The sequence below is a fragment of the Pelecanus crispus genome, chromosome Z (genome assembly GCF_030463565.1).
Source record: "Pelecanus crispus isolate bPelCri1 chromosome Z, bPelCri1.pri, whole genome shotgun sequence".
Classification (NCBI taxonomy): Eukaryota; Metazoa; Chordata; class Aves; order Pelecaniformes; family Pelecanidae; genus Pelecanus; species Pelecanus crispus.
The window spans coordinates 63,199,805-63,216,169 of record NC_134676.1 but is presented as its reverse complement, the minus strand read 5'-3'; the positions used below and the strand labels follow the sequence as shown (position 1 = coordinate 63,216,169).

The window sequence follows — 16,365 nt, the reverse complement described above, 5'->3', positions numbered from 1 at the left end:
ACTCCGGGACTACGAAGAAAAGCTCTCTTCCTCCCTACGGGCCTGTGTCTCGGCTGTGGAAAAACTGTCTGAAAAAATATGCCAAGAGTTCCAACAACTCAGAGAGGATCTGTCCTACTCCCCACCTGCACGGACCAGTGTCTCAGCCATTAGGAGTCAACGTCCCTATGCTCAAGAGAGAGGATATAGAGGATACACACCACGGGGCACCCTGTGGTTTTACCTGCGTGATTATGGAGAGGACATGAGAAAGTGGGATGGAAAACCCACCTCAACCTTAGAGGCACGGGTGCGTGAGTTGCAAGGAAAAACTATTAGGAAAGGCGGTTCTCCCAGGAAGATTGCAGCTCCAGTTTCCAGTGAGCAGTTCCCGAGACAGAGTAAGAGGGCTAATTTTACTTCCGACCTTGATCAGGGGACTTTTGATTCACATTTACAGGAAGTGAACAACGAATACTGTGACCAGTGTTAGAGGGGCCCTGCCTCCAGCCAGGTGGAGGAAAGGGACAACCGGGTTTACTGGACTGTGTGGATTCGATGGCCTGGAACGTCAGACCCACAGGAGTATAAGGCTCTAGTGGACACTGGTGCACAGTGCACGCTAATGCCATCAAACTATAGAGGGGCAGAACCCATTTGTATTTCTGGAGTGACAGGGGGATCCCAACAGCTAACTGTACTGGAAGCTGAAGTGAGCCTAACTGGGAATGAGTGGCAAAAGCACCCCATTGTGACTGGCCCAGATGCTCCGTGCATCCTTGGCATAGACTACCTCAGGAGAGGGTATTTCAAGGACCCAAAAGGGTACCGGTGGGCTTTTGGTATAGCTGCTTTGGAGACAGAGGAAATTAAACAGTTGTCCACCTTGCCCGGTCTCTCAGAGGACCCTTCAATTGTAGGGTTGCTGAAGGTTGAGGAACAACAGGTGCCGATTGCTACCACAACTGTGCACAGGCGGCAATATCGCACCAACCGAGACTCCCTGATTCCCATCCATAACCTGATTCGTCGACTGGAGAGCCAGGGAGTGATCAGCAAGACTCGCTCACCCTTTAACAGTCCCATATGGCCAGTGCGAAAGTCTAATGGGGAGTGGAGACTAACAGTGGACTATCGTGGCCTGAACGAAGTTACACCGCCGCTGAGTGCTGCCGTGCCAGACATGCTAGAACTTCAATATGAACTGGAGTCAAAGGCAGCTAAGTGGTATGCCACAATTGATATTGCTAATGCATTTTTCTCCATCCCTTTGGCAGCAGAGTGCAGACCCCAGTTTGCTTTTACCTGGAGGGGTGTTCAGTACACCTGGAACCGACTGCCCCAGGGGTGGAAGCACAGCCCCACCATTTGCCATGGACTGATCCAGACAGCACTGGAACAGGGTGAAGCTCCAGAACATCTGCAGTACATTGATGACATCATTGTGTGGGGCAACACAGCAGAAGACGTTTTTGAGAAGGGAAAGAAAATAGTCCAAATCCTTCTGAAGGCTGGTTTTGCCATAAAACAGAGTAAGGTCAAGGGGCCTGCACAGGAGATCCAGTTTTTAGGAATAAAATGGCAAGATGGACGTCGTCAGATCCCAATGGATGTGATCAACAAAATAACAGCTATGTCCCCACCAACTAGCAAAAAGGAAACACAAGCTTTCTTAGGCGTTGTGGGGTTTTGGAGAATGCATATTCCAAATTACAGCCAGATCGTAAGCCCTCTCTATCAAGTGACCCGGAAGAAGAACGAATTCAAATGGGGCCCTGAGCAACAACAAGCCTTTGAACAAATTAAACGGGAGATAGTTCATGCAGTAGCCCTTGGGCCAGTCCGGGCAGGGCAGGATATTAAAAATGTGCTCTACACTGCAGCCGGGGAGAATGGCCCTACCTGGAGCCTCTGGCAGAAAGCACCAGGGGAGACTCGAGGTCGACCCCTAGGGTTTTGGAGTCGGGGATACAGAGGATCCGAAGCCCGCTATACTCCAACTGAGAAAGAGATACTGGCAGCATATGAAGGGGTTCGAGCTGCTTCAGAAGTGGTTGGTACTGAAGCACAGCTCCTGCTGGCACCCCGACTGCCGGTGTTGGGCTGGATGTTCAAAGGGAGGGTCCCCTCTACACATCATGCAACTGATGCTACATGGAGTAAGTGGGTTGCATTGATCACACAACGGGCTCGAATAGGAAACCCCAGTCGCCCAGGAATCTTGGAAGTGATCATGGACTGGCCAGAAGGGAAAAACCTTAGAATATCACCAGAGGAGGAGGTGACACGTGCTGAAGAGGCCCCACTGTATAATAAATTGCCAGAAAATGAAAAGCAATATGCCCTGTTCACTGATGGGTCCTGTCGTCTTGTGGGAAAGCATCGGAGGTGGAAAGCTGCTGTATGGAGTCCTATACGACAAGTCGCAGAAACTGCTGAAGGAGAAGGGGAGTCGAGTCAGTTTGCAGAGGTGAAAGCCATTCAGCTGGCTTTAGATATTGCTGAAAGAGAAAAGTGGCCAGTCCTTTATCTCTATACTGACTCATGGATGGTGGCAAATGCCCTGTGGGGGTGGCTGCAGCAATGGAAGCAGAGCAACTGGCAGCGCAGAGGCAAACCAATCTGGGCTGCCGCATTGTGGCAAGATATTGCTGCCCGGGTAGAGAACCTGGTTGTAAAAGTTCGTCATGTAGATGCTCATGTACCTAAGAGTCGGGCCACTGAAGAACATCAAAACAACCAGCAAGTAGATCAGGCTGCTAAGATTGAAGTGGCTCAGGTGGATTTGGACTGGCAACATAAGGGTGAATTATTTATAGCTCGGTGGGCCCATGACGCCTCAGGCCATCAAGGAAGGGATGCAACATATAAATGGGCTCGTGATCGAGGGGTGGACTTAACTATGGACAGTATTGCACAGGTTATTCATGAGTGTGAAACATGCGCTGCAATCAAGCAAGCCAAGCAGTTCAAGCCCCTTGGGTATAGTGAACGATGGCTGAAATATAAATATGGGGAGGCCTGGCAGATTGATTACATCACGCTCCCACAGACCCGCCAAGGCAAGCGCTATGTGCTCACCATGGTGGAAGCAACCACTGGGTGGTTGGAAACATATCCCGTGCCCCATGCCACCGCCCGGAACACCATCCTGGGCCTTGAAAAGCAAGTCCTGTGGCGACATGGCACCCCAGAAAGAATTGAGTCAGACAACGGGACTCATTTCCGAAACAACCTCATAGACACCTGGGCCAAAGAGCACGGCATTGAGTGGGTATATCACATCCCTTACCATGCACCAGCCTCTGGGAAAATTGAGCGATACAATGGATTGTTAAAGACTACCCTGAGAGCAATGGGTGGTGGGACGTTTAAACATTGGGATACGCATTTAGCAAAAGCCACCTGGTTAGTCAACACCAGGGGATCTGCCAATCGAGCTGGCCCTGCCCAATCAAAACTTTTACGTACTGTAGAAGGAGATAAAGTTCCTGTAGTGCACATGAAAAATATGCTGGGGAAGACAGTCTGGATTACGTCCCCCTCTGGCAAAGGCAAACCCATTCGTGGGATTGCTTTTGCTCAAGGACCTGGGTGCACTTGGTGGGTGATGCGAAAGGATGGGGAAGCCCAATGTGTACCTCAAGGGAATTTGATTTTGGGTGAAAATAGCTAATGAACTGAATTGTATGATATTAATTGCTTTATAATACTGTATGTTATCTCTTAACTATATGTTATCTCTTAACTGCATGTTAATATAATAATATAGTAGGTTAATATTAAGTATATAATACTGTATATTATGATTGTTATATGCCACATCAATGGTATTGCAGTAAGAATTGCCCAGCTTAATGAAAATGAACTTTGATGAAACCATTTTGGAATGAGAACTGACTTCAGCATGCAACAGTCCAACACTGCACACCACCTCTTCTGCTCTGAAAGACTGTGATGACAGATGGAACCCAAAGTCATGGACTAAATGAACTCAATGGACATTTTAGAGGGATGGGCCATAGACGAAGGGAATGATATCTGTGTGTATATCAAGATAGGGAAAGCGGTGGTGATTAATGGGAACACATTGGAAAGGGGAGGGCCTGTGCATGACGTAGATGGTATAGAATAAGGGGTGGATACTGTCCTGGTTTCGGCTGGGATAGAGTTAATTTTCTTCCTAGCAGCAGGCATAGTGCTGTGTTTTGGATTTAGTAGGAGAAGAATGTTGATAACACGCTGATGTTTTTAGTTGTTGCTGAGTACTGCTTATGCTAGTCAAGGACTTTTTCAGCTTCCCATGCTCTGCCAGGCGCACAAGAAACTGGGAGGGGGCACAGCCAGAATAGTTGATCCAAACTGACCAAAGGGCTATTCCATACCATATGACGTCATGCTCAGTATAGAAACTGGGGGGGGTTGGCCGGGGAGCAGCGATCGCTGCTCGGGAACTGTCTGGGTATCGGTCGGCGGGTGGTGAGCAATTGCATTGTGCATCACTTGCTTCGTGTATCATTATTATTATTATCATTATTATACTGTTACTATTAGCATTACTATTTTACTTTATTTCAATTATTAAACTGTTCTTATCTCAGCCCAGGAGTGTTTCTCACTCTTACTCCTCCAATTCTCTCCCCCATCCCATCGGGGTAGGGGGAGTGAGCGAGCGGCTGCGTGGTGCTTAGTTGCTGGCTGGGGCTAAACCACGACAGAGGCCAGAGGAGAGATGCATCACATGTTTCTAGTGAGGAGAGTTTGGGGAAAAGGACTGTGGAGATGACACCAGTTCTGCGGTAAAGTTGCAGTTCTGGCATCTTATCTGTGGCATATGGATGCTCACAGTGAGGTATGCATCGGGGCACAGACTGTACATTTGTTGAAGGGCTTCAATTTTAATGTTGTTGTTTTTGAGGCTGTGCATTATAAACCTTGGACTTGCTTTTACTGTTGCTTTACCCCCCCAAAAAAGCCATGATAAATAGACAGCAAACTGTCACACAGCAGTATGTTTTATAGGGTTTTTTTTTTCCCTCAGAGGGGTTCCCATTTTCCTTATCTTTTATTTCACATTTTATGGTTCTTGAGTTCTAGCATGGATAACCACACATGTGAGAGGAGGACAACTTATAAGCTAAAGCATTATGCTGTTCAGGTGATTACTTCACTTGTGTCAGAGTTAGCATACAGTTCCGACCATGTAATTTGGTGGTACACACCAAATAATTTCTCTTCTGCTGTCCCCTGTGGATGAAATTCAAAGAGACAAAAGCTTTGGTTGCTACAGATTGAATGATCCCTTTTTGAAGTCATATTGTTGTAGGGTCTCCTAACTTAGAATTACTTTAGAAGGAAAGCAGCAACACCTCAGCAATCTATTCTTAGAGCAACAGATGCAAATATTGATGGTCCCCAATAGTCTCTGTGTTTTAACTGATAGTAACCTAGGACGGTAATGACACCATTTTTGCATTCATTCTATAACCAAAAGACACATTTGAAATGTGTATTGGTATAGTATTTTATCACCACTACTCCATCTTCCTGTTCTAAACATTATATAGTCTAAGAAATTGAGCACATATACAATATATGTTGATCAAAAATCCCACACTTGAAAATGGTCTTGGACAGCTCATTCTCAATGATCTTTCCCATTGCATCATGCTAACAGATCTTAAAAACCCCCACAGCTAACCAGGAAAAAAGAAGTAGGCTTCCATGTGCACGACCACAACCTTCCTACACACTCTAGTAAACGCAAAGGAAATGTCAATTTGTCCTTAAGACATATAATCCTCAGCAGTTACAGTACATTTGGGCTGCTCCGAAGCATGCTGCTAGCTAAGATACCATTCTGAGCAGAAACTTCTCTACTAACCCCATCACAACAAAACATAGAATCATAGAATCATTTAGGTTGGAAAAGACCTTTAAGATCATCCAGTCCAACCATTAACCTACACTACCAAGTCTACTCTAAGCCAATCAAGGGTAGACTAGACTAAAGATGCATTTACATGCATTTACCTTCTGAAACAGATCTTATTTCCTAGGTCAGAAAGAGCTGGGAAAGTGTCACAGGCAACAAACTGCAGTGTTGGAACAGAGCAAGGAAGAAGTACACTTTTCTTGCCTTGTTTGGATGAATTTCTAGAGGTTTAAAAGCTAACACAGATAGACCCTGGGAAAACACGCCCTGTGTGCTTTTGCCAAAAGAGGGGTCATTCTGAAAGGCCTTTCTTAACACTAAGATACAAAAGTAAGGCAAAGGTGACAACAAGAAAACAACATGCTTCCACAACACAAAAATTCCTAAAATTCTTCATGATTCACCAGCTCAGATTTCACAGAGCTGCTAGCTCAGACTCCAAATAACAAAGAAGAAGAAAAAAAAAAAACCTTCATAAATTAGAGATGAGTTTAGTTTTTAAGCAGTAACCAGTAAGTTAATACTGACTGGTTGAGGACACTGACAATTCAAGGCCAAATGAAGGATCACTAACAACAACTCTAAGAGGGTTTCCAAGGTACCAATGACTAGTTGTAAAAGCTGTCATTCTTACCCATTTTTTTTTTAAATGGAAGAGATGGGAAAACCATAAATACTGAAAAAGACATTAGATAAACCAAGAACCAGGAGCAGCATTGCCATTTGGAAATACACAGAACATGATTACCCTTTCTCAGAATGAGCATCACTGTACTGTAAAAAGAATATCCCTTGTGAAACTAGTTATTGTTCAGATAATAAAGGTCTGCTTACTGTGAAGAGAGGAAGCATAGTAAGAATGCCTAAATGAAGAAGTCAACAACAAGTAATGCAAGTTTCTATGTTTCAATTCTGCATCACTGTGAAAGCACAAGGGAGTATGTGTTCTTTTTATGCAATCTTAACTCCTGCTAATGGTTCATGCATCTTGTACATACATAGATGAGTATAATATTCAAACCTTTGCACTTTTTTCCACACAATGTGCAGTGTCAGAAGACGGCTTTCCCAAAGCCTGGCCAGCCTTCTGTCTAGCAGAAGACCACAGAAGAATCATTCAGATTTACTGTGATAAAGCCAGTTCAATTTGTTGGACTACAAACAAAACTAGGGCCGGGGATGACTTGGTTTTATTTTCTGATTGACCTTTTCAGACAAGATTCAGGAAGATAAAACTTTTGATCTGAGTGACTGAAGAGGTTAGCTAGTCCTTCCTAGCAAGTACTTGGACTTCCACAGATGGGGCACACGCATCTTCTCCATTAGAAATATGGGGGGTTTTAATTAAAAAGATAACCAAAACCAATGACAAAAATATATAGTGGCTGACAGAAGAAATAACTTGGAAATAAAGAAATAACAATTCTCTAATAAAACTTTTCATTATGAATAGCTCTTTTTTAAGTACAAAAAAGCTGTGAAAATTACACAGAATGATCACCTATTCATTCCAGGTATTCAAAACTGCTCCAGCACTAAGAAAAAAGGTAACAGCTCAATTTATTGACAGAACAATGCATTGAGTACACAGACTAAAAAAGAGTATGGAGATAATGCAATACTCTGCAACAATTAGCTACTCTTTCACTGCCCACTCTTAAGTACTAAATTTTGAGTTATGTAATATATATTTTCTTTACTTTCAAGTTAATTAAAACTTGAACAGACAGACATTGACCAGTGCATTATGTTGAATGCATGCTATCACAAGCATCCTACTAATCAACTTGCAGATTAGCTACATGTAGATTCAAATACAGTATCACTATATATAATCTAGGTACACACTAGCAAGTAGTGCAGCGCAGTAGGAGCACACCAGTGTTACAGATGGCAGCAACATGCTGGTATCAACACACAAGCGTTTTGCAGGTTTTACATCAGATGAGCCCTGATTTGGTCCTATGAACTGAATGTTCACAAAAGGTTAGAGTGGGTTAAGTGCTCCTGAACTACATCTTCTAGTTCAGCTACATTCAGTCTGCTCTGTGCACTCCAAGAACGCCCCTTGATGCAAAGCAAAGCACAGTGAGAGGGGCTAATTGGGACATTTGTTTCACAAAAGTCACTCCCAGTCCAAATTAAAACTTCAGTGTAGACACACCCACAAATTGCCATTTAAAAATAGGAATGGTGCAATATGACATTACAAACAAAATCTCAGTGCTTCTGTAATTGGAAACATGTAGATACATGCCATTATCAGTAGTCTATTTAAGTTCATACTTCAAAGAAAAAAAGCCTGTTTCAAACTGCTTTTTATACAACACAGTTATGAATTAGATATTACTGATTGTACTAAAAAACAAGTAATCTGTTTATTTACAGAGGTAGCAGGGCAGTTTCTTCCACAGAAACAAGCATTAACATATTCCTGTAAGAAGGCAGCTACGATAGTGTTAGGTTCTCTGACGTGATGGTCCACAAGCTTTGACATTGACAGCCAAATAAGCCTATTTTCCATCATGGCATGACGGAAACAGTGCCTCAGTCACAGTATTAACAGGTATCAGATATACACATAAACCTTTGTGAAAAATGCATATTTTATCATCTGTTTTCTGAGAGCTAGTGAAGCAGGTGTTGAGTTTGCAGTTCAATGCAGAACTCCAGGCTGCAGCAGAACAACGCCACAAATCCCAATTGCAAAGGGATTTGAACAACTGTCTGTAAAACTTAAAACTCATTTTCTAAGAAGAATGGAATGTCAGCTGTGCCAACAAATACTCAAAAAAAGCTTTTTTCTTTTCTAACTAAGAAACGTGCAGAGAGAGATAATGTTCAGACAAGGAACTTAATGCCTAAGATAGGCATTTTGGACAACTGAGTCAGTAACAATCTGCCATGGCAAGGTTCAAAATACATAGCCCTAAGAGCCCATTTCTCTTCATGATTAGAGATCCTCAAGCGAAATGGTATGCCTAGTCTCAATTGTTTTTTATTTATAGAATGATAGAGAAAATCTTTTCTTGCCTTTGCAACACCCATTTAAGTCTCAATCAACCAGTTGTTGAACTGAACAAGATAAAACTTGATAAAATACTCTCCCTGCACTGAGTAAAGAATTTTAGTTGTCAAAACCTGGGCTATACATTGCAAGTTCTGGTTCCTGGTACCCAAGTGAGGAATTTCATCCAGAACACTGGGTTAAGAAGCTACAGAGCTTCCACAGAAAACATTCACTGCTTGGTATTAATTTTTGTTTATGACCCTCTGTAGATCAACATGCATTTTGATAGAGACTGACTTCCCTCCTCTTAGGGTAATTTCTTGCTTAACAAAAATCCGACATACTCTTTCTGCCCAGTTTAGCATTGGATTGTCTTCTCCACAACAGCACTGCTTCAGCAGAAGGAGCAAAGCATGTGTCCACCATAGAAGAGCCTGCGATCAAATGCTTAGTACATTTTTCAGGGGCAAAGATGAGGTGGACAGAACGACTTCAAGAGGAAAAGGAAGTGTGAATCTTCAACTAGGGCTGTGCCAGCTGGTGCAAGGCAGACCATTCTCTACATCCACCTGCCACCTTGGCCAGCACCAAAAGGACACCATGCCCTCTGTATCTCCTGTCTTCCTACCTCAAAGCACGGGCCAATGTACCTACCACAACAGTCCCAAATGAGGCCTCAGACCCACCTCTTCCAGAACCTTCCCCATCAGTAGGAACTACCTGCATGAAAATGCTTGCTGCTTGCCTGAAGGTGTGAGGGTAACAAGCAAGTTGCAGTCCGTGGCACCATGTGACCTGGAGGACAAGCAAATCTACACACGTAGCTTCTGCTCAAAAATAATTCTTATCCCGGTTCAGCCTAAGCACTCCATGCTCACATTCAGGCAACTAGCACCATGTGCTGTCAGCAGCATGCCTGCATCTCTTTGGAAAATCCTCAGGTCCGGTACTAAAAGTCACAAACAAGTAAGCAAGAGTGTTATTAAAGGAGGGACTGACCTACTTTAAGTGTACCACAAAGCAAAATGAGCAAGTGATTTTCAAAATAAACATGGCAAACACTTTGTATAACAAATGACTCTTGAGATGAACAGAAAAAAGGCCCCCCTTTTTTTTTTTTAATGAAGGAATGGAAGGAAAAATAATTTACATACTTTCAAAGCAAAAACTTTTTGAACTTCAAAGCATCCAGTGCAAAACCAATCTGTTTCTGTGAAATTATGCTTATACAAAGGAGTTACCTGATTTCATCTACTACTGCCATTACAAAAGTAGATGGTACCATGACAGCACTCATAAATAGGATTGACAGAGTAAGATGTCATTCTGCACACTGAAATCTTGAGTTCAAACCACACATTGGATTTAAACTCTCTCTGTGCTAAGAACTCAAGGACAGAAACCACCTATGATTCAGCTCACACTGTCAATTCAAGGTAAGTTGCAAGTATTGTGAGTGCCTTTCAGTTTTAGGTCCTCAGCAAGGATCACACAATTGAAAGACTGCCCATGAAGGAAAAGGTAACCTTGGAAGATCCTGATTTATCATTCTCACAAAAAGAAAAATGCCTGTAACTTTTCTGGTTTTTGGGGTTGTTTTTTTCTTTTTTTTTTTAAATTATTATTCTTTTATTTAACCTTTGAAACTGAAAGAAAGCCCTAAGGATTTGGTTGGAAATACTTCCTGTTGCTCTTGACCATTTAATAGATCTGCAGTACACTTACAATAGTAACATTAGACAGTTTCAACTCAAATACTTATGTAGTTTGGCACAGTTAGGCAAGAGAGCACATGCTAAGTAAAATTCTGTAATTAAAATTCCAACAAAGAGAAATTCCTTTCTCATAATATTGCTGAGTATCAAAAAAAATGTTATTGAATTTCCTCTTCACTCAAATAGCATTTTTAGACTAATTCTGAGTTCAGAAACTCTGTACCAAAAGATACAGCAAGGGTTATATAAGGCTAACAAAAGGTTTTACTCTTTAAGGAACATATAAGTTTAGAACCTAAAATCATTAAAATATTTTCCCAAGGGAGTGTGGAAAATAAGCTTTTAGATGAAATACACTCAGAACAAAATTCCAATGTCCTCAATTAACCAATGTTGCCACTTTCAGAGAAGGAACAGATACTCTTTGTAAAACAAAGACCAAAATTTAATTTTTACAGCATTTTGAACTCCAGTTACATGGTACACACAAAACCCCCTTGTCAGAAATGGACAAAAAGGTGAATCAGCCAGGCATTCAGTAGAAGATAAAAATAGCTGTCCTGGGTCAGAATAAAAGCCTGTCTAGCCCAGGATACTGTCTCTAACAGTGGCCAAACACAGATGCCTCAAGAAGAATGTATAGAGCAAACCTATAGTGATACTGTCAAAGAATATTGTCGTAACATTCAACAACTTACATTTTAATAGTTAGTATCTTCGTGTTTAATCAGTCTTAATGGATTTCCTGAATGTAAACTTGCCTCATTGCCTGTTAAACCCATGTAAGCTTCTAGTGTCCATAGTATCCAGTAGCCAGGAGTTCCACCACTTAACTACATGCTGTGCTGAAATGGCCTTGCCTCCTGTGGTTCATCTTTGACTTACTAGCTTTGTCAGATACCTTGCAGAGCTTGCATCAAAGAAAAGAGCAAACAAGCACCTCTAACCAGGTATTCCACCCACATCACATGTGTCTCCAGAGATCTTTGTCTTAACCTCCCTATAGGATTTACTAGGGAGAGAAAACAACCAAATGGTTTTTCCTCCACCCCCATTTTATTTACCTAAACAGAATTTCATCCACCATTTAAATGCCCTATCAGTCCAACAAGGTCTTTCCGCAATTCTTCACAGGCTACGTTGTCTTTAAAACCCTCAATAACTTAGTAAGACCAGCAAATACCACTATTCAACCCCTTTATTTATAAGCATGTTGAGCGGCACAGACACCTGAACTGATCCCTGTGGAACTCCACTGCTGAGATGACCATTTACTCCTACCCAAGCTTTCAAGCATTTATTATTTTTCTTGCTAGCACGACCTTCCCCCATTTCTCCCTTGACTCCTTAGTTGGTCATACAAGCAAGAATTACCGACTATGATGGCTTAGGGATATGCCAGACATACTCTGCAGAAAGGGCACTCCTTCCAAAGGGGAACTCCCATACTTGGCAACAACTGTCCAAATGCAGGTTGGAGACAAGGTTACCGAGAGAAGGCAATACACTTAGAAACCAAGAGGGATTGCTGGATCTCCCTTATAGATTTGCTAAGATACACGTGGGCTATCAGAGGGGGTCGGAGATAAGCATCAGCACTCTGGATGCTGGCTCTGACAGGATCTCAAAGCTAGCCTTGGGACCTAAGGACCGAAATCTTGCTGCCATACCCATTAGTGCCATTTTCCCTTGGAGCATGTGCCTCTCCTAGTTCTTCTCTCTCTCTTCCCTACCTCATGGTCTTTCATTAAGATGGTTCTTATCTCCTGTTTTCTTTCTGCTTTTGTTTTAAATCTTATTTCCTAGTTATGTCCAACAGCAGAGCAGACTTGGTGGCTTGCATCTCTACACTAGTTGGGTGTGGTTATCTTCCTTATTCAAACCTCTTGTTAGGGTTTCAGCATCTACTGTCTCACCTTGTAAGGTAGAAAAACCCACTGCACCTCAGCTTTCATTAACTCTTCCTTCCTCAGACAGGAGAGTTCACATTTTAAAACCCCTTCCCAAGCTACGCAATAAACCCATGATGTATCACCAATACAGACTATTCTTAAATGAAGCCCACAGTCACTAGCACACATGCTGACAGGATTCTAGACAGACTACATGTAAGAGTATTAATCCAGGTCACAGAGTTGGTATCAACTTCTGTTAACCCACAGCACACACTTTTTTTTTTTTGTTGTCAATTCCAAACACAAAAGTGACACAATATTTCCTGCTTTACATTTTTATGTTTCTGCATAGGTGTACAGTGAAGTCAAGCATAAATGTGGCAAGCGTACATAAACCTATGCCTATTTAAATCTGGCTAGCATGAGAAGCAGTAGTGGCAAAAAGGTAGCAGCAGATGCTGAAGACCTAGCCATCAAGCCAACAATGATACTACATTGTATTTCTACAGCCTTTCCTGCCCCTATCAATTACAGTACAGCAAGCACAGGTATGTTTTGTAGCAACTGCATTTAGAGAGTAAAAATTGCACCTTAGATACAGGCAACAGCATTTTTCCCTGGACTTCGGTTTTAAAAAAACTCAATACTTGGGACCTTTGAGTTGCCAGGCGGAAGCATCAGGGCAGTAGCGCAGAATTCATGAATGAACATGCACCAGCTCACTCGCGTCTGCACTGCACGCCAGTGAAAAGACTCTGCTTACAGAGGCCTATTCACAGACTCCGGTCTCAGGTGGGAGTTTTGTCAGCACAAGGTCTGAAGGTGCCGATAATGGCGATAACGATAAAAGGTCTTGTATGAAGTGAGGCTGCAAATAAGCTGGCATTTTAGCGCTCTCGAAGTGATGCCTGCCATTCAGCTGATACAGGTCAGATGGCATTAGCTCTCGAGTCTTCAAATACAAAGGTAACCCGACTGAGGTAAAGCTGCTCATGTGGACCTGCGTTTACCGAGACGGGCTGATGCCTTCTGAAAATCACTCCTTTCTCCGGGGGTTTTGCACAGCTTGGCTCCCGGGAGGTGCAATTTTCCTTCGAAAGCCTGCACGCCGCGAAAGCCCGCACGCTCCCCCGATGCCGTTCGCACAAACCAAAGTTTTGCCGCTCTCGCCACAGCGACGCAGCGCCGGCGGGGCGGGGAGATGGAGCCCCGGCAGCCCCGGCCCCGCCGCTCCGGCCGGGGATGCGCCCCGCGCCCCGCGCCTCGCGCCCCCCGCGGCCGCTCCGCCCCGCCCCGCTCGTCCCGCCCCGCCTCACCGTCCCAGCTCGGACTCCAGCTCGAAGTAGTGGGCCAGGGTGTCCTTGTTGGAGCCATCGATCCAGTAGTCGGGCGCGGCGGACCCGGGGCGGCCGGCGGCCGAGGAGCCGGAGGAGGATGAGGAGGACGAGGATGAGGAGGAGGAAGGCATGGTGACTTTCAGCATGCCGGGACGCCTGCCGGGGGCTGCCCCCTCCTCCGCGCCGGCTGCAGAAAGCAGAACGACAAGGCGGCTGGCGGCGGCACCTCACCTCGCTTCACCTCCCCCTCTCCTTCCCTCCCTCCCTCTCTCTCTCTCCCCCCCCCCCCTCCTCCTCCTCCCCGGGCCGGGCCGGGCTGCAGCAGCGGCGGCGGCGGCGGCAGCGGCTCCCCCCAGCCCGGAGGGGCGGCGGGGGCGCCTCCGGCGGGGCGGGCCCGGAGCTGCCGGCGGGGCGGGGCGGAGCGCGGCGCGGCGGGGCGGGGCGGGGGCGGCCGCGGCGCAGGGAGCCGCCCCGGGCGGGGGTCGCACCGCCCCCCGGCCCCGCCGAGCCGAGCCGGGACGGCGGGCGCCCGGCGAGCTGGCGAACAGCATCGTGGCGCAGGCGGTCACCGGGGGCGCGGCCGCCCGCAGCCCCGTGAGCGGCGGGACCGAGCTCCGCGGGGCGGGGGGGGGGGGGGGGGGGGGGCGACTTCGCGAAGGGAGAAATGGCGTGCCGACCTGGGGGGAGCGCTGCGGGTTTTGGCGGCGTCGGGCGGCCCGAGCGGGACCGGCCGGCGGTGGGGCCGGGAAGGGTGCGCAGCCCGTAGCGGGGTGGGCGGCACCCCGTTATGCTGCACCATTTTGCCGGTTCCAGATCTGCCATCGGTTGTCGGGGTGCAACGCGGGGGTTCGGGATTTCTCTCTCGGCGTTTTGTGTGAAGTGTGGGGAGGAGGGTGTGGAGGCAGAGGCTGAACAAGACAAATAGCAGTGGGAAAGAGACTGACAAATGCTCAAGCATGACTGCAAAAATCAAAAAAACACAGCTTCCCTTCCCGCCGCAGAACCAAAAGAAGCCGTAAAGAAGTAAAATTGCCATGCTGCAATGCCACTCTTAGCAGGCTATGAAATCTGCAGGTTATGAAATGCATGCGAGTCTAATAAAGTGTATTGTATTCTCATCTGTAAAAACCTTAGCCAGAAGTATCTATATAAGGGCAGTTTCTGTTGGTGTAGTGGTGAAATAAAACAGCAGCAGCTGTGTGTGCCTCGCATGCATAGCATGCCAGATCAATCCTACTCACATCCTCTCCATGCTATGACACCCACTCATGCTGTCATGCAAGCACAGGCAGGAGGTAAAACGGACCAAGTGCAAGCCTGTGCAGCAGAAGTGACAGAAGTATTGTCCTCTAATTTTCAACCACAATTCACTAGCCCGTGTTTAAACATTGTGTTCCTTGCTCAGATAAAGCACAATGTCCTCTTCAGTGTTGTGTTAATTCAGGTGTATTAATGTTTTCCAAGATGTTTTGTTTCCCCCCATAAACAAGTCTGTCTCTGACCCGTTCCCTAGCTTCCTTACAGTGCCCAGAGGGGGAAAATAATCTTAAGTCTGAATCTCTTAATTTCTCAAAGACGTTAAAAAAGAAATGCTTCTCTGTGCTTAACCAGATAATAGAAGAAATATCTGCTAATCTGGTCTTTGTTAATGGTAGGAAAGGATAAAAGAGATAAATGAGATAGATAAGAGAGAGAGAACACCCTTCCCTCTCAAGTTTATTTTTGCCGTTATAAAATTAAAATGTAGATCCCCATCATGATTCAAGATTTTATAATTTTCAAATCCATATTTGAAAGTCAGGAAAAAGTAACCAAAAGGCCTATTTTGCAAACCACGTTCTATGCAAGCCAGTTTGACAGAAACTCCAAACTGCCTTTGAGACGAAGTTTGTGCCCACAGCACTTACCGTAAACTGGGCTGAGATCAGTGCCAGAGCAGCAGACAAGCAGCCTTTTCACTGTTGCTCATGTCTCCTCCCAACTCCCCAGCTCGCTCTGTCTGTGCTGGTCAGCGTGGAACTTTTCTTCATAAAGCTTTGGTTGCTAGGTGACATTTTTTCCTCTTTTCTTATGACATTTTCTGACAGCATCTCCTGGGAGAAGAAATGGTCACTGATGATGAAAATCACACACACACACACACACACACACAAAATGGCCAATCAGCACACTTAGAAGACAGTGGTATTCCACATCATGTTTTTGTTTAGTCAAATACCTAACATATTCAGTAACCCAAAGGGCATATATATTTCTGATTGGGAGGAGTGGGGTGTAACAATTATTTTAGTAAGATTATGTTTATCCAGGTACCTGCAATCAGATTCACATCTCAGATTATCTAGATATGCTTACCATGAGCCTTTATGTACTCTTTGCTAAGTGACATAGAACAAGGGGGGAAGGGAGGGTGTTGTACTGGGGTACCTATGTGAAAGGCATGTGACTTTCCTTAAAACTCTGTCTCAAAGTGAGCTGGATCGCACCAACCTAG

The 16,365-nt window shown here is 45.0% G+C and overlaps 1 protein-coding gene across 1 annotated transcript in view; it reads right to left on the bottom strand.

The window, feature by feature from the left end:
• CAMK4 (calcium/calmodulin dependent protein kinase IV) overlaps positions 1-14,017 on the bottom strand; it is a 185,312-nt gene extending 171,295 nt beyond the window's left edge. The window contains exon 1 of the mRNA XM_075726616.1: positions 13,851-14,017. Within this exon, the coding sequence (XP_075582731.1) occupies positions 13,851-14,017 (167 nt within the window). The remainder of the gene's footprint in view (positions 1-13,850) is intronic.
• Positions 14,018-16,365: the final 2,348 nt, after the last annotated feature.